This window comes from Sus scrofa, chromosome 17, assembly GCF_000003025.6.
Source record: "Sus scrofa isolate TJ Tabasco breed Duroc chromosome 17, Sscrofa11.1, whole genome shotgun sequence".
NCBI classification, from domain to species: domain Eukaryota; kingdom Metazoa; phylum Chordata; class Mammalia; order Artiodactyla; family Suidae; genus Sus; species Sus scrofa.
This window is the reverse complement of record NC_010459.5, coordinates 59,364,819-59,388,621: the sequence shown is the minus strand read 5'-3', so window position 1 is coordinate 59,388,621 and position 23,803 is coordinate 59,364,819. Positions and strand designations below refer to the sequence as shown.

Below are 23,803 nucleotides of genomic sequence, written 5' to 3'. Positions count from 1 at the left end.
GCCCGCAGCGGAACCTCGCTGTAGTGGATACTGTGAGTGCCATCAGATCCTCTCCAGTGAAGGACTGTCACCCCAGCTGTGAGAAGTGCTATTGGCACTGATGGTACTTTTGGTGACTGTCTCAGCTGCAAAGAGCTGCCTCCCCAAGGTCACACCCCTTCTCCAAAGCATCCGATGGGTTGGCCAAGGCTGTCATTGTCTATATAAGAGTTCAGCCTCTCCCTCTGCCCGAGCTGCCCCCCTCTTCTTCTTTGCACAGATGTGGACCTCGAAGGCACTCCTTGACAGACCTCGAGCACACACCAAACTCTGGTCCAGAGTCTGCTCCCAGGAAAAGCCAGCCTGAGACTCCTATCAACCTCTCCTTGCAAATGGATGCCCCCTACAGCCTAGGATGCACCAACCCCTAAGACTCAGGTTCCTGGGGGTGGGACACCAGGTGATGGTCCCAGATGCATCTCTAAAGTTGAACCATTGCTGTTCCGAAAGAAAAAAAGAAAAAAGAAAAAATAGAAGAATGGCCTTTCTGGAACCTCTGTTGGAATCAGCATGAGGCATCTAGAAGTTCTTGATTGAAAGTAATTTCGAAAGTAGAAAAAGTCACAGAAAGTGTAGCCTGGTGCCTGGCAACATACTAACTATCCAATAAATGTTTGCTGAAACAATGAAAGCTGCTTTTTTCTCTTGTTCTCTGTTTCTCCCCTAAGTATTTAAAACCAGAAAAAGATAATAAGACTAACACATTCAGCCCCATGCAGTTATTTTCTCCAAATCACTTGTTTTTAGCACAAAAGGGGTAACTACTTGTGATGTATTTTTCCATTATTTTCTTTGTGCAGAAGGTTTTTAAATTAATTTATGCTCTCTCTGCATCAGGTTGTCTTATAATTGAAGATGTGAAGTGTTTGTCTCCCGAAAGCTTTTTGGTGATGTCTTTTTTGCTGTTAACATCTTCTTTGTCTATGCTGTGATCCCTGCCAAATCGCCCAAAGAACAGTAACTCAGGTACTTAAATTATGGAACCACATAGGCACCACTCACATCTATTTAAGTCCAAGTGTCTTAGGAGAGAAGTTTTCTTTTTGCAAAACCAACACAATCCAACCTTGATTAACGAGAAAACTTGGGGAATGGGTTAGTCTGGATAATTAAATTTTTCCGGGTGATTCCCAGTTAACCAGAACCCGTTGGTATTTTCCAACCTTGATGCAGAAAATGTTTATGAAACGTATTGTTCTTCTCGACACTCTTAGCAGGCTCAGCAGGACATAATGGAAGATTTCAGAGGTGAGATCCGGCCATGCCATGGCAATCATGTTGGATTTTGGTGTCATTTACAGCCTGGCCTCTGACTCAAGCCAGGACAAAATCCTCTGGTTCTCAGGTTCACTACAAAGAAGGAGGTACACCCAGTGAACTGGATCATCCCAACCGAATCTGAAGACGCCCCAGTTTCCAGCAGCAATTTTCATCCTTTTCCGTCCCATTTGGCTATAGAGGTCAGTGAAGACTGCACGGAAGTTTGGGTTGCACTCGCAATAAAATCTGCCCTCTTTGCTCAACATCACCAGTTATCAGAGAAATGCAAATCAAACAGTGAGGCAGCACCTCACACCAGTCAGAATGGCAATCGCTAAAAATCTACCAATATCAAATGCTGGAGAGGATGTGGAGAAAAGGGGACCCTCCAGCCCTGTTGTTGGGAATGTAGGTTGGTGCGGCCATGATGGAAAACACTAAGAAGCTTCCTCAAAGAACTAAAGTTAGAGTTGTCATGTGATCCAGCAGTCCCACTCCTGGGCATACATCCAGACAAAACTAATTCAAAATGATACATGCACCCCTATGGTCATAGAAGCACTATTCACAATAGCCAAGACATGGAAGCAAACTAAATGTCCATTGAGAGATGAATGGATAAAGACGTGGTATTACTCAGCCATAAACCAGAATGAAAGATGCCATTTGCAGCAACATGGACGGACCTAGAGACGATCATACTAAGTGAAGTGCGTTGGAAAGAGAAAGACAAACACCGTATGATATCACCTACATGCAGAATCTAAAATATGACACAAGTGGAATTTATCTACAAAACAGAGAGACTCGCAGATATAGAGAACAAATTTGTGGTTGCCAGGGGTGGGGGGTGTAGGGGAGGGAGGGATTGAGAGTTCAGGATTAGCAGACGTAAATGATTATACATAGGATGGGTAAACAACAAGGGCCTCCTGTGTAGCAGAGGGAACTATAGTCCATATTCTGTGATAAACCATAATGGAAAAGAATATGAAAAAGAATGTATATATGTATGTTTAACTGAATCACTTTTCTATACCCCAGAATCTAACACAACCTTATAAATCAATTATACTTTGATAAAAGAGATCTTTAAAATCTTATCTTTTGATCTACTTTACTGAATGTCTAGTCAATACCCAAACATCTGTTCACATGGACTTCACTTCCGATGTCCTGTTCTTTCTTCTCAAGGTGGAATGAAGAGTGAAAAAAAAAACCGAAGTTAATTGGACCATAGCCCCTCAATAGCCTACAGTGTGTAGACTCAAGAAGCATGTCCTAACACAGATGGGAAGGTTCCAGATGTGATGCTGTGGAAAGCATTCCGGACCAGGATACGGAGCCCAGGCTTGCTTCTGGTCCTGCCAAGGCTAGTCTTTCTCCCCACTCCAGTCTCATCATCAGCCTGAGGCCTGAGCTATTCTAGGGTCTCTAATAGACTCTAACCTCATCTTCTCAGACCAGGGTTTCTCAGCTTTAGCGCTGTTGGCCCTGCCTCTAAGGAAATCTCTTTGGGGCCATTTGTGTGGCTGTTGTACTTCCTTCCACGTTGGCCCCACTCTACCCAGCTCTTTATTTTAACAGGAAGAGGACTTTACGAGGAGGACCTCTTGTGAGGCTTGTGTGTGTCTGCTGGGGGCGGGGGGGAGCTTAGGGCAAACATGTCTGATGGGAACACCAACAGGGAAAAAACAAGCCTGCATATCTGGCCTTTCATTTACGACGGAGTCAGGTCTCTCTCTCTGAATTTCTGCTAAACTGCTACGGAATCCTGCTGAGTTCTACCGCATTGCACACAATGTACAGATAGGAGACAACCAGATCACCTCCGTGGCCAGAGACAGGGCTGGATCCTGTCCCAGGTGCTGCGCACACAAAACTGCCAGCTCCCTATAGGGATCACGCTTACATTTATGCAGAAAACAATTCACCGCCTACTGGGCGAAAATCGCACGGACCAGTGCCGGGATGCTCTACTGTAAAGGGTGTTGAATTTGCCTCTAGCCAAAGCTGAGGGAGACTGAAAGCAGACGTCTGTCACAGCTGGAGACAAATGTCCTAGATGCCACCAAGCACATCCCCTGCGTCTGCGGCCCAGAGATCAACAGGCTGTCATCAAGCAGGAGATCAGAGAGCTATTCTCTGGGGCTGTTAGTCCAGCCAAATCCATTTGCTTCAAGTTCAAAAGTATGGACACAGATCTTTGGGCAGAACTGAGGGTAGTGCTGGTGGTTCAGCATGAGTCCTTAATTGTGCTTTCCTGACATCAATCTGTACGCATTAACCAACCAACCAACCAACCAATCAAACACCAAAACAGAAAATATGTACATTTATGCAACCAGACACTACATGATTGTTCCTTTGAGGCTAAAAGATGTGAGAATCCTTTGACTTGGAAGGTTAACTACTCAACAGTAAAGTTTGACTAAAGACAATTATCCGACAAGCCCACAATTCAACTTGCCATGGATAGTTCTCTTGCCTTGGAGAGAGAGCTGAGCTTAACAAAAACTGGAAAAACTCAAGAAACTAACAGCACATGTACTTTTCGGATTAGCTCCATGTTCCCTGGAGTGCGGGGGGTGTACCAGGGAGTAGAAATGATACTGAACTGGTACATGGATGACAAATTTTAGCAAGTTTACTTTAATGCATATCAGAAAATACATGTAATTACCAAATTAAGGCTGAGAGCTCACAGATTCTATTACTTAGGAAAATAATAGCTTAAGACAGAGAGGATTTAAATAAAAGTATTAAGTAAATAATGTACCTATGTGTGGACACGTGTGGCGAGAAGCAGTAAGATGGCTCTCAAATGACGGAAGTTTGGAAACAATGGATTATCACTATTCGAGTCTGATGAGTTAGCAAAAATGCTGTGGAGATCCATCAGCTAGTATATCAGTTCCTCTGTGTACCCATTCCCGCTTTTTCTCCCAACGCATCGCATCTCCGTTGACTTCAAGTGGCTTCAGAACGTATAGACATAGCAAGATATGGTGTTGGTCTGTGAAACAAGTCTATGTATTCTTGCCAAGAGTATATGACTTATCCTTATAAGGAGGTATGTTTTGAATTAAGGATGTTTTCTCTGTTAATGAATAATGTCAAATATCCAAGCAACGTCAATTCTAAGCGGAAAAGTTGGGGATTATTGCACTGTGGATAGTGCCCTCGTGTGGCTTCAGCGTTTAGCTACATTGAAGGATTTAAAAACACATTTCTAAGTTATGGACCATAAACATGGCAGACGATGACAGAAGAGACACACGGGGAAAGGAAACAGCATAAGAAAATGAGATGGTTTGCCATTACCTAGCTCTTCGGTTGAGCAGAATGAGACACCAATATGGCGGACAGAGTGTCTGGTCAACTATGTAGGAATAAGCAGACATACAAACTATCTAGCACAGTATTTGTGGTAGTTTTGGTTAGAAATGTTAACAAATCACACAAGACCTTTTCGTTTCCAGTTTTATTTTTATCAAAACAGAATAATTTAACCATACAAAGAAGGAAATACATTTAAACAAACAACTAAGAAGCCAATGGCTTCGTAATTGTGAACAATCCATGGTGTAGTAAGTTCTGAGGGGCTGACTGCATATAGAAGGTAATGAGTCTTTCCCTAGGGTTCCAAGTGATAGAAGCTGATCATTTTCCTTGGCTCCTTTCCTTCCAATGGTGAAGGAATATGCGCAATGTCTCTATGTTTCTTCAGATTGATTTATGTGTATTCCCACACAAGGAGAAAGCAGGGTAAAAAGAATTGTACAGTACCCAAATCTAGCACATGGGATTTGGGGGGGGGGGCTGACACCTATATTTAAGGAGTATCTGAAAGACAGGGATGAGAAAGTGTGCTTACATATTGAGAAATGTAGTGTTTCAAAAGCCAAAAGAGTCCCCCTCACAAGAGTTATGAGACTCACACCTGAAGTGAGAAAATACGCCAGCCTTGTTTCCTGCAGTTGTAGAAATATGTTCGCCATAGAGCCAGGCAGACCATTTTTCTCCTCGCCATATTAAATTATGTCTGGGCATTTGAGCAACAGCACATTCCGATAATGATGACAGTTTCCATAACTATAAAAATCTGCTGCACCAGGCAAATTTTGTGCAAAATGCAAATTTCTATGCTGGGGAAAAAAAATGAATAATGTGATCATTCTAAGTAATGAATGTAAATGCAAGGAAATACGTTTTGGCATGAGGCTGCAAATCGCTCATCTGTCATGCCAAGAGTTGTGGTCACAATGCATTTTTCCAAGGCTCCTCTTCCCATCTGAGATTCAGAGGAGGGATTTTAGGAAGTGGAGCCTTAACTTGCCCTCAGTTACCCACCATGCTATTGACAGGTTTTGATCTGAATCCAGAAGCACCAATCCCCTGTCTTTTTTCAGTCTCTTGGCAAATGAACCCTAGGTTCTCCAGGTTGTGAAATAAAGGGATGCTAGCTTCAGCCAGACTCTCAAAGGTCATATGTAGCAAGAGGCATGCGTTGTTTCCACCATGCTTTAGAACATGGAGGATTCAGGCTGCCCATCAGAAACACGTGACATTAAGTACCCCTTATCAGTTATGGGGGCCAATGGGGGACATGACACCTCCTTGCTCTCTGCTTCTTCAACAAGTGAGATCTGGCCAGGTGTAGGTATAGCTGGGGAGAGAAACCTAAGCATCATGGTTTGTGGCATTTGTATACCTTGCCCTGAGAGAACAGCAAAGAATTTGAAGTGGACCGTTTCTTGGTCCTGTCAGCATCCTCTTTAGAAGAAGCTGAGCTACCCATCAGCCAAGACCCTCGCCTGAAGGTACAGTGAAGTTGACAGCACTGGGGAGAACGGGGAATCCCTTATCTTTAAACTCTAATTTACCCTGTTCTAAAATAAATTTGTTTTCCCTTAATAGTGGCATGGTACACACTTACGGAGTAACTGCAGCAATTGATCATGGATAATACTGAATTAAAATTTCATTTTAAATAACCTAAACTTGGTTATAGATCACTGATATTATCCTTAAAAGGTACCCCTATAGTTGTGGTCCACTTTAAGAAAACCCATAGGAAAATTAAGATTTCTATAATCCGAGATCGCTTGTTGCTTTATAAAAATTTTTTTCATTTAAAAAAATATGTGTACTTTGGGATGGTTTTCAATAGCCAAGTACGCTATGGTCATTCAAAATACAATTTTAATTTGTTTAATCCACTGAAATATAGCTTTTCACACATTCACATTGCTATAAAGTAAGGTACACTTGTAAACATTGCTACCACCCATGACCGGCTGAGACAGGAAAATGTGGGAAGCTGCTCACCTTTATGTGGGAGACACAGGGAGTTAGAGATGGCATCACTGTTCTGCCATGTTTAGTCCAGGGTGGGATGTGGCAGCCAGCAAGGGTGGCTCGTAGAAGGACAGAACTTCCACCTGACTCAACTATCCTGAGGTCAGTGTCATTGGGAGTTTGACATACGGACTTTGGTCCAGTGACCCAGCCAGCAGCTCAGCAGCCACCCGGGAGAGAAGCATCTGGACAATGCCCCCCCCCCCCATGACCGCTGCCTCCCAGGACTTAGCCCACAGACATGCCATCTTCCGCTCACTCAGCTGTGCTCTGCTCTCGCTTCTCATTTTTTACTTGCGAGCCACTGTTTATGAACTGGATACCTGCACCCCCAAATCTGGAACTCTGGGGGGAAAATGAGAAAGATCTTTCCCCTGAGCTCACATTCTTCAAAGAACAATTGGCTTTATTTCCCCAAGGCCCCCACTGGAACTTCCTGGGTGCAGGACCCCTCCCCATGGGGGCCACCTCCCAGCCACTTGTGTGATCAGAAGGAGCAGGGCTTCGAGTCACATTCAGCTCATTTCCCCTGACTCGGTCCTTCTACGTGGGACACTGTGGTGCTGAGCGGGCGGGAGTCTTAACCAAGATTTCCCAGCCAGCTCAGGACAAAGTCCGCCAGGTCTCAGACCACCTTCCCAGACCTCCTCTCTTGCGACAATCCCAGGGCTAGAAGCTCCAGCACGCTGGTTTGGGGTCGAAAGTACATGGATCCTTAACACTCTTCACCTCCCTCCTCCTTTTCTCTTGGCTGGGTTCGAAATCACTCGGGTGATTCTGAATGCACCTCGCCGTACACAAATGCCATGTCACCAGGGGAAGCTCGTCTCACTTTCAGGTTTCTCAAGGAATTGCCCTCAGATTGAAACATCACTTGCAGATACTTGAAATCTGACCATCCTTAGTCACAGGCAAGCATGTGGTCAAGCATCTTCGTACATGTGAGACATTCTGCACCGTGGCCTCGCCTTTAAAGTACAGGGGGTCATCTGAACCTCATGACATCAAAGTTAAGCCACAGGAGCTCAGCTATAAATTTCAAATTGTACAAAATCATACCAGAAGCAAGTATAAAATTTTACTGAAATGCAGCAGTGTGAACCTCTGAGTTTTTCCGCTCCCACTTAAGGAGAAAGAGTGCAGGAAATGTGAGGGTTTGCTCACTGAGGCGGCTGCCGGAGATCAGCTATTCTGCACAGGGCGCGCTGGCTTGGAGTACTGGGGAATTTTATCTGTGCTGTTCTGACTTGCACAATACAGAGGCTGATTTAATTTGACAGCAAAGTAACACCAAGCCCCCAAAATAAAATTACTGAGATGTAAAACAGCGTCAAAACTCCAATTAGTTTTGTATCCTCGAAGCTTCTGGAGGAAAAATCTAAAAGGCTCCCGTCACGAGGAGCAGGCATCAATTTAAGCTGGAGAGATTACTAAAATGTAACCCTCTAATTGAAATTGCTCAGAGCACAATATGACAGAAGGAATCAGAGGAAAATAAGTGAATTTTTCCCCCTCAAAAATGACTCATTACAGAGACTATTCTATTAACTTTCAACACAACGTTCCTTTTGCAAGAGCTGGAAAAACCAAGGGTGTCAGAGGTCTCCACAGAAAAGGCACCAGCAACGAGAGCTGTGTACATGCTTCTATCACAGATCATACATAAGCACTGACCATTTGTGCAACATGGAAAGAATCTCAGTATTTCACCCAATCATAGGCATTTTGAAGTATATTTACAACTTCCACTAAGGAGGCAAATTATTCTGACCAAACTTCAGTTTTGCAGAGCATCTGGGTTTTGTCTCCAGCGTGAACAGAAACACCTCGAGGCCCAAGGGCCTGTCTCCTTTGCAAGGTACCCCAACTTTCCCACGCATGCTTGCCACCCTTGAAGCAAACCCAAGCTCAACCATGGGGGACCCTGCCACCTTGACTCTGCGGGGTTCACTTGCTGGTAAACAGGTCAGTTGTGGTTTCTGGGCCTAATGCCACTCCCTGGATGAGACAGAGGGAGGATGCGATGCAGAGGGTACGGCTGGGAGTCAAGCCATGGGCACCACGTCGGTCCAGCCTTCTTAGACCTTGCTTCACTGCCACCTTGGCCTGCCGGGCACCGTGCGGGTGGGGCATCTGGGCATGGAGTGGCTGAGTCTGGGTTCCAGAGGTGGTTGGGGGCGCTCAGAAAGAACCCCGCAGGGCTTCCCCATCTGCGCGTGCTCCGTGAATCCAGTTTCCTTCTCCCGCCCGCTCGACGGCGTTCACCGTGAGGCACCGGTGGTCTTGGGCCAGTGGACTTTCTCTGGAAGCTCATATTTCTATGACCAACCGATCTTCGTCATCGCTGCTGGTGTCGCTAAACTCCACCCGCGTTTGCTTTCTCATTCCTTCCAAGCTTCTCTTCCTGAGGGCTTTCAAAGGGGCTGCAGGGACCTCCGGGGGCTGCCCTGGGCTAGAAGGAACCGCAGCAGCCTTTGGAGTGATGAATCCGGACCCCTGACACCCCCCGCTGTCGCTTCCTAAGGGAGGACAGGGGACCAGCCCTTTCCCACACCCATGGCACCCCCCGGAAGGAAAGCGTGTCTTCAGTTTCCCTTCCTCTGGGGGTGAACTAGCTGCACCCGGTCCTGAAGCTGCTGTTTCAAGATGAGTTTCTCCAGGGGACCCCGGTGGAACGGAGCCTGAAAGTCTCTGCCCAGGAGAGGGTTTCTCTGGCGATGCGGACAGGCCCTCTGGCATCATTTTTCTGTCTGGGGAGTTTTGTGCCAGAGTCTGCCCTGCAGCCCCGCTGTGGTCTTGTGGGTCCACGCTGTGAAGTCCCAGTGCTGCGCAGCCTGCCCTCGCCTCTGGAGAAGGACGGAGGGCAGCTGCCGAGGTAGCAAGGTCGTGGCGGAGAGGGGTTCCTTTGGACTCAGCGGAAGAAAGCGCCAGAGCATCCGAGAAAGTGCCTGGGGTGGAATCCGCAGAGACTCCCTCCTGGGAGGGCAGCCGGTGCAGCTCAAGCAGCCCCGAGTCAAGAGCTTTGCCACCGGCTAGCAGGCTGTCCTTCGCCACAGCCACCAAGGAGTCGGCCTGCAGAGATGATTCTGACCCGACAGCCGTGTCCGGAGGACAACTGTCCCGGGGCTCGCAGGCAGGTGGAGAAATTTCCTGCAGCAAAGTGCAAAGGAAAATAAATAGGGGGGAAAAAGGTTAATTGGCACCAAAATCTTGTGGTCGGAAACGCGGTCCTCAATGAAAATAAGGTCTGGAGGTTTGAGGATTCTTCCCCGAGCGTGAACGCCGCTATGATGCTCTCCATCCGTTTCCATTAGTAACTAATTGATGCAGTAACTCCAGCAATGGTCCCTGCTGGCGTCCAACAGGATCCTGAGACCACTATGTATTTTTATCTGGCCCTGGTGAAAACCCAGCCCCTCAACCATCCCTCGTTCTGAGTGTCCCGTGTTAGGTCCCGCGGTGGCTGTGCTACTTTACAGTTAACATGTGTGTAGGTTTTTTCCAGGTTGGTGTTTTTCAAGGTACGGTCTGGATTAGCCACCTTTACGGTTTTCCAGGCGTGGCCCCTCAGTTGGCCTGGCCATGATGTCACGTGGCAGTGACAAGCATCTCCAGCCTGTTAGGTATGAATCAACAAGGGATTTGGGGGAGACTGGCATTTGCACACTGAGGTCTAAGGAATGACTGGCCGACAGGGACCTGCCGTGGAGCACAGGGAACTCTCTCCGACAGTCTGTGATCATCTATGTGGGAGAGACTCGGAAAGAGAAGGATGCATACACATGCATAACTGAATCGCTTGGTTGGACAGCAGCAATGATCACAACCGTCAATAAACCTTTTTCTAAAAAAGAAAAGGGATGTTTGATCAACTGTGAGCTCATCCCACTGGTTCACAGCCCCAGTCGCCTGGCTATTCGGCACAAGGTTTGGAGGTGTCTGTCCACTTCGAGAGTTCTCTGAGTCCGGAAACTCCTATGGGCAGCCCAAGTGAGTTTTGCCACAGTGGACACCAACGAGACAAAAAGACTCGTAAATCCTTTTGATAAGAGCTAGGTAGAGGCAGCTGAAAACCATAACTCCCACCTTCACAGTTGCTGTGGCCGTTTCCCTGACAGCACTTGCACCTGTGTTAGGACAGCAGCGTCTCGAGCTGTGCCTGCCGCCTTCCTCCTCTTTTTCTCCGTTCCCACCGCAAAGAGAGGACTCTGAGGTGACACAAGCTGGCTCCCCCGATGGACTTGGACCTAAAAGGGGGGAGGCACATGGATATACACCTGAAATGATCAAATCAGCATAGAGCAATGTCTGAGGAGTTTATCTGCGTCTTCACGACCAGCTCTGAGCTCATCAACCTCATCTCACATGGTATGGACGGAAACCCCATGGACCTTGAAACCATTCACTTGGTTCAGATCAAATGTCTCCACTTTTGCTAAGGAAAGAAAGGCAAATTCGATGCCTTGCAGGGAAAAAAAAATCCCTTAATTACATATATTTTTAATAAGATTCCATGTGGCTCTTTTTCTCATTACATTCATCTCCTCTGGCCACTCAACAGGGTCAAGAGTAAAGATTTTCCTCTCCTTCATGTGAGATGTCTTAGCCCTGATCTGAGCACTGACAATAGGAGGGAAGGTCGGATTTTGCGCTGCTGTTGTTTTGTGGGGGTTACTGAGCCGTGGGGTGGGGTCGGAGAGGGACGACAATGATGTGGCTTTGATGGGAGAGCCTCTGCCTTTCCGTCGCCCCACAGCCTTAGTCTCTCCTCCGTTTTATCATATTGTCCTGGGCGACAAGTCAGAAGGACCACAGAGTTTCAGAGCAGGTGGGTCCCACAGTGAGAGAAGGTCAGCAAAACATTCTAGAAGGGCTGTGTCAATGAAGCCTGCAACCCGCTTTTAAAACTGCTCTTATCTTGATTCCCGTTACACAGGCGCAGCGTTTTAAATCTTTCTACGTATTAAGAAAACCAGCCCACCTGCTCATCTTCTCCCACTTTGGACTCTTCCACGTTTACGGCCTCCTCTCCTAAGAGCGAGTGGAGAGCATTACTTCTTGGTTCCTCTATTCCAGTTTGGAGGATGGCCTATGTCTTCTTGAAGGGAGAGCATCGTTTAGGACCACCCCCCGCCCCACGCATGTGCACACTTCCCAGAGGAGGTGCACACCCCCCTGCACGGTCACCCGACTCTGACGTCATCGTTCCGTTTCGTGCACCCAGCAGTGACGACAGCATCACGCGTTCTCCCGCTGAGCCGGGTCGTGTGCTATCACTGCATTGCCTTTCTCGCCAACACTGTTTTCCCTGCTTACTCTGTCTTTTTACTGTGCTTAGTTCTTTGGTGTGGACTTACTTCTAAAACCACCCTCCAGCTTCCTTCCCAGTTACCTTTTGTGTCATCTATTGGGTTTCATTTCATTTCCTGGGAAATATCACTCTCAAAACTTTCTGACCTTTTCCCAATAAACTGCTGATCCCTGGGCCAAACAGGGGCTGAGTCCCTGCATCCCCCTGGCCCCCCATCCTGGAGGCTTTCTTCACCATCTTGGTTGGTTCCTGGACCCCGACACTTCTTTTTCCTGGCTTTACCCTTTCCTTTCTTGTTTGCATTGGTTCCTAATGCAAAACGTCCGGAAGCTTCGTGAGAAAAGGTGAAACAAAATTGTTTAGACGTTAATTGGCCGCTTGTCTGGATGTAGGTATCTGAATTACAATTCGCTTTCCTTCAGAATGGAAGATGCAGCCCTACTGAGCTCTAGCTGTTGAGGAGTCTGGAGCCAGCACGATTTACAGGTCATGCGCCTTTGTAGGAAACCTTTCGGTTTCTCTCCCTGGAAACCCCTGGGCTCCCTTTCGCGCCCCAGGGTCACCGTGTTCCTGGGTCTATTTCCATTCACTGTCTAGGTGCCCAAGGGGCCCTTTCCATCCGAATCCTTTTTGTTTTAGAAAAATATGTTATTTCTTGGATTTTTTTTTCCTTATGTTCTGTCTTTTCCTCTTTCTAGAACTGCTCTTAGTAGGTGACTGGACCTCTTGAGCTCAGCCTCAATTTTTATCTTTCCTCTCCTATTTTCTATTTCTTTGTCTTTTACATTGGGGAAAATTCCTTCAACTACCTCTATCAACTCTTAAGTGTCTAGGTCTGCTATCATGTTTTTATTCCCAAGAGCCCACTCTTAGTATGAATTTTGTGATTCTTATTCCTTCTTTACAGCATCCTGTCACTCTTTCATGGCTTCAATATCTCCTGTCTCAGGCAAGATTAATAATGATCTGTTGTTACTGCTGTTATAGCTGAAGTTTTCCCTTCCCTATGTTCACTCCCTTTCTTCCAAGTTCCTTGGTCTCTCTTTGCTTTTCTCTCTCCCTTTCATATTAAATGCGTCACTGGGATATCCAGCAGTCTTGACTGCCTGCCCACGTTTAGGAAATAGGTGCTGAGAAGCTGGTTAGAACTCCTTATATGTGAGATGGGGTTAAGACGGCAGAATAGACGGCCTGGAGCTCAACTTTTCTCATAAAAACTACAAAATTACAACTAAATGCTGAGCAACCTTCAACCGAATGGACTGGAAACTTTCAAAAAGATATCCTACTCCACAAGACAGAGAGGCCACATCAGAAGGTAGGAGGGGTGATTATGTGATATAAGCAACCCCATACCTTCCGGGTGGGAAGCCCCACAGACTGGAAACTAATTGGTTCACAGAGACTCACCTACAGGAGTGAAAGTGCTGAGCCCCATGTCAAGTCCCCACGCCTGGGGACCTGGTACCGGAAGAAAGAGCCCCCGGAGCATCTGGCACTGGGGGCCAGTGGGGCTTGTACACAGGAGCTCCAGGGGACTGTGGGAAACTGAGACCCCATGCTTGAAAGGCGCACACAGACTTTCACATGCACTGGGTCCCAGGGCAAAGCAGAGGCTCCACAGGAATCTGGGTTGGACCTGACTGCAGTTCTTGGAGGACCTCCTGGGAAAACAAGGGGTGACTGTGGCTCATTGTGCGGGAAGGACATTGCAGGCAAAGCTCTCAGAATATCAGCGAGTGCTCCTCTAAAGGTGGCCCATTTTGGGAAAATTTGGCCCCACCCATCAGCGCTGAGAAGCCCCAGGCCCAACAATAATCCAGGTGGGATCACAGCCCTATCCATTAGTAAACAGGCTGCCTAAAGACCCCCCAGACACACAGCAGCCTCTAAGCTCACCCAGAGACAAAGCTCCACCCACCAGAGGGATAGGAATCAGCCCCACCTACCAATGGGCAGGCACCAGTCCCTCCCATCAGGAAGCCTACAGCAAGCCCTGGTACCAACTTCCGCCACAAACGGGGCAGACAGGAGTAAGTAAGAGAGGCTACGACTCTATTGTCTGCAAAAAGGTCACTACACCAAAAACCTTTAAAAATGAAAAGACAGAAAACTATAACTCAGATAAGAGAGAAAGAAAAAACCCCAGAAAAACAGCTAAGTGGTCAGGAGATTATCAGCCTCCAGGAAAAAGACTTTAGACTGTTGATGCTAAAGATGATGCAAGACATTGGAAATAAACTGGAAGCAAAGATGGATAGTTTACAGGAAACACTGAGCAAAGAAATACAAGATGTAAAACTTAAGCAAGAAGAGATGCAACATCCAATACCTGAAACAGAACTCCTTATATGTGTCACGTGTCGACCATGGGCCTCCCTGCAGGGTTCGCTGGTTGCCCTGCTGATGTGGGAAACCCTGAAGTAAGTGGCTTTGGGTCTTCCACCTGGGCTGGCTGGCTTCTCCGTGAGGAGTCCCTGATCTCCTGCCTGGGACACCTAAGGCGCCACCACCCTGCGGGCAGCACTGGGATGGAGAGTGGCGGTGGGGCTCGACGTGCAGCGCTAACTTTTGGGTAAACCCTCTGGTTTCCATACCGACCCCTTGCTCCCAGCATTCTGTACAATCCCCAGAGGCCAAGCCCCACATATCCTGCAGGGATGGCAGTGAGGGAGGTGGCCAGGCTCTGAGAAGCAGGGGTGGGGTGGAGATCGGGGATTGAGTGTTGCTGAGTCTTTCAACCCGCATTCCTGTTTCCAGCCCCACCGGGTACCATGCATTTCTGAATTTCTAGGGCTTGACCGCTGTTAAAGCGGGATTGAGCTCTGGCTCTGCAGCTCAGTGAGCCCTCAGCCTCTGCATTCCAGCCCCCACGGCTACATGGCACCACCTCTTCTCTGCTCACTTTGTCCCCTCGGGTCTGTGTCTTCCAAACACATTCCTTCACCCATGTCTGGGTCTTTAGAGGGAAGTGAATATGCTCGGTCCTCCACCTTGAACCGTAAAGAACAGACCTACTTCTTACACCCCAGGGGCATTTTACTAGATAATCAAGTGCACTCATCTTGAGCAAATCAACTTGAAAAATCTATAGACGAGGGGAAAGGAAGCAACGGCCTTCCTCTAGTGCCGTCTTCACTCGAGCACTTGCACAGGGCTTTGCCTAAAGACACAGCACGGGGATCCTGGTACGTCATTCATCTACTCCACAGACACGCCCCAGGACCCAGGGGCCGTGTTCAAGCCCGAGCAATCAGAGAGCAAGACCCAGGGGCTCTGGTCTCCCCTGAGCGCCTCCTCTCCAACAGGGAAGCGAAACAGGGACAGGGAAGATGACCGAGGTTGTGAGGGGGTCATGAAGGAGATGAGCCGGGCGGGTGCACCCCAGAGAGTAACGGGATGTAGGAGGCGGTGACAGAGGCTGGCAGTAAACGGGGAGGGGACAGTATTCCCGAGAGCAACTATATGCAGGGGGACAGCATCTCAGAGAGTAACGGAGGGTGACTGGCTTGCCCAACAGAGGAGGGTCTCTCTGAAAAGGTGACACTTGACCTGAGAGCTTCACGATGAGAAAGAACCTGCCCTCAAAGGCCGGGCCAGACAGAGGAGGACCAAGTGCAGGGGCCCTGGGGTGGGATGGAGTTTGAGGATTAAGGAACCTGAGAGGCCATGGTGGGGAGCAGGGGCCAAAAGGAAGGTGGGGGAGCCACCAGTGGCTCAGATCTCGCTTGTAGGGTGCAGGCAGTCATGGGAAGGGGTCTAGATTTTACTTTTTTTTTTTTTGCTGCACCCACGGCATACAGAAGTTCCCAGGCCAGGGATTGAACCCTCACCACAGCAGTGACAACGCTGGATCCTTAACCTGCTGAGCCACCAGGAAACTCCGAGAAGTCTACATCTTCTAAAGGTGCACGTTGCTGGAGACTAAACTGGGGGTCGGGGGTGGGGGGAGAACCAATGACAAGGTTACCAGGGCCGTCTTGGGGCCAGGTGAGCCCGCCCCGCTAGGACAGGGGCAATAAAATGGAGAAAATGGAAGGATTTGAGATGTATTTTCATTCTCACCTGCGAAAAATCACCAAGGTAGTAAGGATGAAAAACACGTCTGTAGCTGCATAGTTTACTAAACACGAACGCCTCGCTCTAAGTGGATTAAGCTGTGTCCCCACCGTGACAAAACAACCAGGCAATTCATTCAATTCAATGAAGAAGTAAAACCAATTAGTATAGAGAAAATAATCAGATTGGCCAAATGTCTTCTCAGCGGGTCATTTGGGTTTTTAAGCGGAAAGTCTGCGTGTGCGCATTTGACCAATAACTTCTGACTCATCCAAGAAGGCAGGGGAAGAAAATCCATTGATTTAATTTGCTTTTGACCTACAGTCTACAGAGAAAAGTGAGTTATCTTTCATAATTGTGAAAAATGCCCAAATCATGTCACTGAAGTGTGTTAAACTAATTTGGATTATTGAAGAAAGACAGCATCCTTGCTTTGAGATAAATGGCCCTTTTCCAAAAATAAGCAGCAGTCCAATGCTGAAGCCCAGAATGTGACCCTGTTTACGTTTCAGCATCACTATGTGAGTCACTTCCTACATCTTCAGAAATTCCGGATTCCACCGTCCCATTGCAGCCTTTGGAGATTCGGCCAGCGCTTACGTCATCAAGAGAAGCTCAGAGAAACCTCGCTTATCACAGCTCTGTGCACTGTTCTCTTCTCCCCCTGATGAAAGTCTGCGTTTTTAATAATTTCCCTCAGAAACAATTGCCAAACCGCGGTTAGAGAGGAAGAGATTGCTTCAAGTGCGGTAGCAAATTTAAATTTAGCCATCTTAAAAAGGCCACAGGAAACGGTAAAATCATTAGGAGGAAAATGGAGTAGAGAAACAACGCGACGAAACTTGAAGCTTAACTGTCGACATCTTTCATGCCAAGGCTCCCGCTGGCTGCCTCATTTGTTCCTGAGCCTTATTAAAATGCAAATCGATTACTCAAATATCATTATCTGAAAATGTAAGTCATTTGATGCATTTCCTTCAGTGACCCCAACACACCAAAAAAACTCTGTGAGTTTGGAGTCCAAAGATGTCAAATCCCAAGGAAGGGATAAAAATGACGCCAGGCTGGCCTTGGAAGTCAGCTATATAAGCATCGACGAGACCACAGGGGTAACGGCCCAGACCGATTCATCTGAGATGAAATTGTTAATAAGCATCCTTGCCATCAAAGGATGGACAGTGTGCTTGCACTTGAAATTTGCAAAGACTTCAGGAAAGGGGAAAGGCGGGGCGGACCTCTCAAAGGAATCACCACATGGGCAGTTATTTGCCTGTTTTTCTCTTTTCTTTCTGCTTTTTAGGGCCACACCTGTGGCAGATGGAAGTCCCCAGGCTAGGGGTCACACTGGAGCTACAGCTGCCAGTCTGGACCGCAGCCACAGCCACACCGGATCCTTAACCCACTGATGGAGGCCAGGGATTGAACCCACATCGTTACGAATCCTAGTCAGGTTCGTTACCACTGAGCCACAACAGACACTCCTGGCTTGTTTTTCAAATACTAGTTGAGCCTTTTTTCTTTCTTTCTTTTTTTTTGCGAGTCCATGATTTTCGAGCCCATATGACAAAGCCTAAATGTTTACTGGGTATTGAGCACAGTCAACACTCTGTGCCAAGAAATGTGCCGAGTCCAGGCCATTTACCCAGTGGCCAGTGAGGCGGGCAGCCTCCTGGAAATCACAGTCTAGCATGGGAGAGAAATCCAGCTAGCAAATAATGACACACACACAAATCACCAGGCAGATGTTGCAAATGCTGTGAAGAAAAGGCGGAGGGTTCCGAGAGCTATATAAGCATCGACGAGACCACAGGGGTAACGACCCAGGTAGAATGGCGCCTGACCCCACCCGCATCCACGGTCGGCCGTGAAACCCTGCTGTAAAGTCGTTCCCACCTTGCACCTGTTTCAGGCTGGTTTTTCTCTCTACTGAGTCTGACTCATTCAATCGCATCATGATTCAACCAATATTTTTTAAGGCTCGAGTGCACACCAGACATGGTGCTAAATTTTTTTGCAAGTGAATTTGTCTCTTGCCGCAATCCTCTGACAATTTCTGTTTATAAAGCCTTTAAAGAAGATAAAAAAAAATAATAATAAATGGCTAGGAATGATGGAAGGAAGAAGCTTTCTGTCTTGCAGGCGGAGGCTGGGGACGTTCTTTCCAATCAGAAAATGATCAGAAGTGGGTGGGCCGTGGGCGGTAAGGATCTCTGATCTCAGTTCCGTCGGCAGAGAGGGACTCGAGAGAAAGGACCAGAAAAACAGACTTATCAAGTACAGCCTCGGGCGTTTCTGCGCTATCCTAATGCACTCCTTGGAAAGTTTGCCTCTCGGTGATCACAGACGAGTCTTCTGTTTCAGAAACCACTTTTCCTGGAGGTGCCCCTCTCGCTCCCATTCCTTTGATGAAAGGCGGTCAAGACAAGGACTCTTCCAACACCGAGATTCTTCCCCCAAACGACGCTTCGCGCAAAGTGGTGTTTAAAATCTTGCTTTCCGTTAAAAGTTGCCTCGTGTCCAGACAACAAGAGAGTGACTTTCAAATACAGAGCAAAAAGGGGGATGATGAAATCCCATCAGGAGACGAGACCAGCGAAGAAATGCCATTTGAAACGTTCAATGCGAAGACGGCACACAGCCCGTCTACGCGTTCCATGCGCCAGTATTTTTCAAGCGTCTTGTTGCTAAAGGAAAACTCCCTGAGGTCCCTTCCGTGGGACCTAATTGATACACTCATGGGGTCTCCTCCTCCTGCCTCAAGATTTACTCCTTGGAACGAAGGAGAGAGTATTCTGATTCAGCCGTCCCAGCGCTCCCTGACTTTCATAGCTGTAGAGAAAGAATCAATCCTTCTCTATTAATTCTAATGAGAAAGAATGGAGGCAAAGTCGTTAACTCCCGTCGGGGGGCGGGGGGGAGCGAAGGCCGGGGGGCGGTGGGGGGAGTGGAGCCCCAGAGAGACCTCTTCCCACCTTCCCGATTCTTCCCGATGCTCAGGAACATTCTGAGGAGGATGCTTGTGAGAACAGGGAAGGGAGACGCGCCCTGGGCCAAGGCCCTACGTCACAAGAGGAAACCACTGCAGAAAAGCACCACGCAGGGAACAAAGACGTACGTCTGCCTTCATTCCAGGGTCTTCGCGGAGCCTCTTCACCGAGTACTCAGAAACTGCCCCTTCTTGCGTGCGCGTGTAATGAGGCAAAGCTCTGACTCGAGAAACCCCCCGTGATCGCAGCTGTCTTGGCACTTCTCTGGCTGAGATGCAAGCAACATGTTTTGATCACTTTCTCCGAAATTTTTCTCCAGATTTAGTGACCGGGGCTGGTTTGCAACATTTTGGGACTTCAGAGCTGGGTCGTGCACAGAACTCGACAATGTTCCTCCGGAAAGCAAAACGGGGTCCACAGGAGAGACCCCCCGCTCCTGGAACAGCTGACCTCCACATCTGCCCGAGCAAACGGGGCTGGTGTTGAAACCAGCGGTTTGCAGCCAGGGGTGAAGTCTGGGGGCTTTTTCGAACGTCTTGATTGATTGATTGATTGATTGATTGGGCTGCTCCTGGCCTTCCAGCCTGTCGTGCACAGGACAGACCCCACAGGAGACCTGTCCCCAGAGAGCTGTGGAGATGAAAGGCAGATCCAGCTTCCAGGGTGAGGCTGCCTCTCAGCTCCCGCCATCCCACCCCACCCCCCAGACCTCAAAGGAAGCGTCCTGTTTGCCAGACTGTCCCTTTTCCAAGAGAAACCAGAAATTGGGATGCCACAATTCCATCAGACACATTGATAACAAATCGATTTTCGAACAACAGCCCAACATAACCAACACATCTGCGGCCTGAACGTGGCCTAGAGTGAGGCCAGCGCGTGACCTCTGGTGGGTTAAGAGGCTCAGAGGCACCAACTCTGAAGGCAAGATTTTAGCCTCCACCAGGGCTCTGCCCTTTTGCAGAAGCAAAGTTTCTTTTCACAAATACTGCTGAAAACATGTCTATGGGTTCAAAACCCCTGTTTTTGACAAGCAATTTAGTAGTATCTTGTAAAATAAAATGTGTAATTATAAAACGTGCATTGATTGCCGTGACCCGGCAACTGCTCTTTGGAGACTGAGCAAGAATGTTCCCTGCAGCAATGGCTGTGGTGGGAAAACCAGTGACAATCCAGAGGAATCTCCGGCAACATAGGAAGAGTGGATTAAACACATTACGGTCCAGTTATACTGTTGAATCTGGTGCCATGATTAAAATGACCTATCAATCTGTAAGATAGGCCTAGAGTTGTGAACAAGGTATATTAAAGAAGAATATTAAATTGTAGGTGACTACATCTGGTATGATCTATTTGTGTAAAATGAAATTGTGTCCATATTTGTATGTCCATGGAGAAAGGTGTGAAGGCACGTCAACCTAACACTGGCAGCCTCAGGGGGCCATGAGGCTGGGGCTTGTCAAAGGTTTCCTTGCATATGGCGATGTTGCTTTCTTTGTTGCAACAGGTAGGGTATTGCTTCATTAGTTTGAAAGAAAAATCAGAGGCAAATAAGGATGTTGGCTCTGAAATTCAGACTGAAAGTCCTGAGGAAAGGCCCCCGGGGCGGGGGTGGGGGAGGGGAGTCAGTTCAGTCAGAAGACACGACAGACAGAGAGGGAGATGGACCCCGACGCCCTCATAATAAAAGCTCAGTTTCTTAGGTAGAGAAGTTGAGAGACTCACAAAAGGAAGAGGGAAAAAAAAATGTATTTTTCCATCTCTAACTGAATCTGAAGTATTTCTGTTCTATCCTCATTTTTTTAAATTTTGCCTCTTCTCAGTAATCATTTTCCAATCTCTTTTTTCCCAGAAACCACTTTTCTCTATGGTTTGAATTTCTCTTCTCTTTCTCTGATGAAAGGCAATCAGTTTGAGAACCACTTCACTTACCATTTTCTCCAAAAAAGCATATTTAGTGGGAAAGTATGCTTAAAATCTTTCGGTAAGTTGAAACTTTAATCATCCTCAGACAATAAGAGAATGCTTCAAAATAAAGAGAGGACGAAATGCGGGGAAGAAGGAAAAATGAAATGAAGAACAGGAGAAAAATGGCTAATATTGTTTGAATTATTTAGTGCCAAAATTGAATCAAGAGAATTGTCTTTATGGATCATTACTTTCGAACTTTCTTAACTCTAAATGAAAATTGGAGAAGAAAAAAGTTCAGGCTTTGGAATATAATTGATGTATTTAAGCAATTGCCTCATCATTTCTTAAGATTTACACCCTGAGAAGGAGGTGTTACCCTGTTTTAGCAATTCTGTAAGCAATATTACTTAACTAATGGCTTTAGGAAAAGAATATCTCTCCATTAATTCTGACAGGAAAAATAATGGTACAGAGCCATTAGCTCTCGTCAGGGGCGGAGAGGGAGTTGGATGAGGGAAGCCCGGAGTTCAGGCTGCCATTTTGTTTCTCTTAGGAAAACACTTTGAGGTGATTTGTGACAGAGAAAGCCGGCAAGAGTGACACCAAGTAAACCTCCCCCGCCCGCCTCTCCCAGTGCACTTGTGACTAACACAAGTTTAAAGGGTGAAGAAAAAGAAAAGAACAAACTCGACTCTACTTAAGGTTCGGAAAATTACATCAGCATCCTGACAGAAAATTGAGCTCTTCTACCTTTTCAACAGGATGAGGTAAACCTTTTATCTCAGGAAGTACCTGTCAGAGAAGTTCCTACCTCTCCGTTTTTTTTTTTCAATGAAAGACAGCTGCTTTGATAGCATTGGCCTCAGAGGAATTTTCCCTAAACTAGACTCATGAAAAAAAAAAAAAAAAAATCCAGTTAAAATCCCTCAGTCACTGAACAGCTTGGGTACGTACAGAAAAATCCAAGAGAAGAGATTCCGGTGAGAACGTTAAGGAGACAAGGAGAAAAAACAGGCGCCTCGTTCCCCCTGACACCAGATACGGGCTCGCTGGTCACGACGGGAGACGCTCGCTTCTGCTCGCGGACGTCGTGCCCACGACGCCCAAGAGAAGAGAACGCGGACCCAGTTCTCTAACGACTGGTACTGAGCTCAGGGCCGCGGAGGAGACGGATGGTGAATCTGACCCCAGGGACGCCGCCTCGGGCTTGAGGGAGTGACCGGCCTGAGAGCTCCCTGAAATGTCACCCGCAAGACCACCTCAGGAAGAGGACAAGCCCCCACGCGGGTCTTCGGAGGAAAGGTGGTCAAAGGGCCGCCCCAGGGACAGAGGTACACCGTCCCCGAGAAGTCACGTCACACCAGAGTAGTTCTCACTCCCCATGCGACTTCCTGAGCAATCGTGTGGTTTCTTTCAGAAACGACTCTTCTAGGGGTCCGTCCTCCTCTTCTTGGAGGAAAGGCAATCAATGTAAGATGTTCCTCTCAGAGACTTTTTTTTTTCCAGGTCTTTAAAATTTTTAACATAGTAACAATAGTATGTGAAGAGGCTTTAAGAAAGCTCAACATATTTCAGGAATGCAAAAGGAAACAGCATCATAGACCTCAGTGTCACCCAAGAGGATACAGAAGAATATTATGAGCAACTTTATACTTATAACATAGAACTTAAATAAAATGGACAAACCACCCCAAAAAATGTAAAAAATTATCTAAATAAACACAAGAAGAAATGTATCCCTAAATGGTCCTAAATCATTATTTTAAGTGAACTCCATGGGTAAATATTGTGATAAAATAATACCAGACCTCGAATATATTGATGAGTGTATTCCAGTAACACTTGAGGAAGAATACTAGTATTACATAAAACTCTCCAGAGAATATATAAAAAGGAAATATTTTCCAACTTGTCTTCTAAACCCAACACAAATTTGATAGCAAAATCAGTAAAAAGGAAATTATAGGCCAAAATTACTCATGAACACAGACGTAATATTCAAAGATTTTTCTAAGCTTGTGTTTAAAATTAATCCTGAGGTGAAAAGTTGGCTCCCAGACCACAGGCGCATGCCTAAAATTTAGCCTGCACACTGTGGGCGTGAGGTGAAGGAGGAAAACACAGCCACTGAGAGTACTCATCCCAGCAAGACGGAAACCCAGCGTATCTACTCTTGGGAGTACGATTTTCAATGTTTCTCATTCCCCAACGCGACGGTAAAAGATCGTCCAACGGAGAAGGTTGAGAGGGTCCATTGCCCTCAGACTTTGCGTCCTTAAAAAGAAGACACCGACCCATTTTGATGCTAATAGTGGAGAAGAAAGATCTTCCCTTTTCTCCTTCATTAACCCTGAGAAGGGGGCTTGGGAAAGGGACGAATGTTAAACTGGAAACAGAGACAAGGAAGAAAATACGGGAGGTGGCCTCATCAGTGTTGGTTCTGCAGTCACCTTAGGGAAGAAAACATCCAAGTTCAGTCTCTGTGAAAAGATCACCGGTCCGGGAGAACCGAGGCCCCCTCTCAAATCCCATCGGCAGACACACGAGGAAGACCGAATTAGACCAGAAAACCAGGACGCAGAATGGGAGAAAGCGTCTCTATTTTCGCAGTGTTTCCATGTGCCATCTCGAGTGGTACTTGGGTATTTTTTTGTTTTCTTTCTTCGGAACACTTGCCATTACCATTCTCTTTACTTTTTTAAAATTTTTTTTTGGAGGAAAGACAAGTGTTTGGAAAGCTGAAAACTTTCTCCCACTCAGGTGCTTCTTCCCAACAACTTTGGTGGAGGAGCCCGTTGAAACTATTTCAGTCCTGTGCCATCACGTACATGCCCAGGATTCAACAGCATTTCTTACATACTGTTGAGGAGCCAGGGGA

The 23,803-nt window shown here is 47.0% G+C and overlaps 1 protein-coding gene across 4 annotated transcripts in view; it reads right to left on the bottom strand.

The window, feature by feature from the left end:
• ZNF831 (zinc finger protein 831) overlaps window positions 2,139-23,803 on the bottom strand; it is a 109,242-nt gene continuing 87,577 nt past the window's right edge. For 2 of the 4 annotated variants that reach the window (XM_005673065.3, XM_013985522.2), the window contains exons 5-6: window positions 10,747-10,907; window positions 2,139-9,810 (exon numbers count right to left, since the gene is read on the bottom strand). In XM_005673065.3, the coding sequence (XP_005673122.2) occupies window positions 8,971-9,810; window positions 10,747-10,907 (1,001 nt within the window). In that variant the 3' untranslated portion in view covers window positions 2,139-8,970. 4 annotated transcript variants of the gene reach the window in all.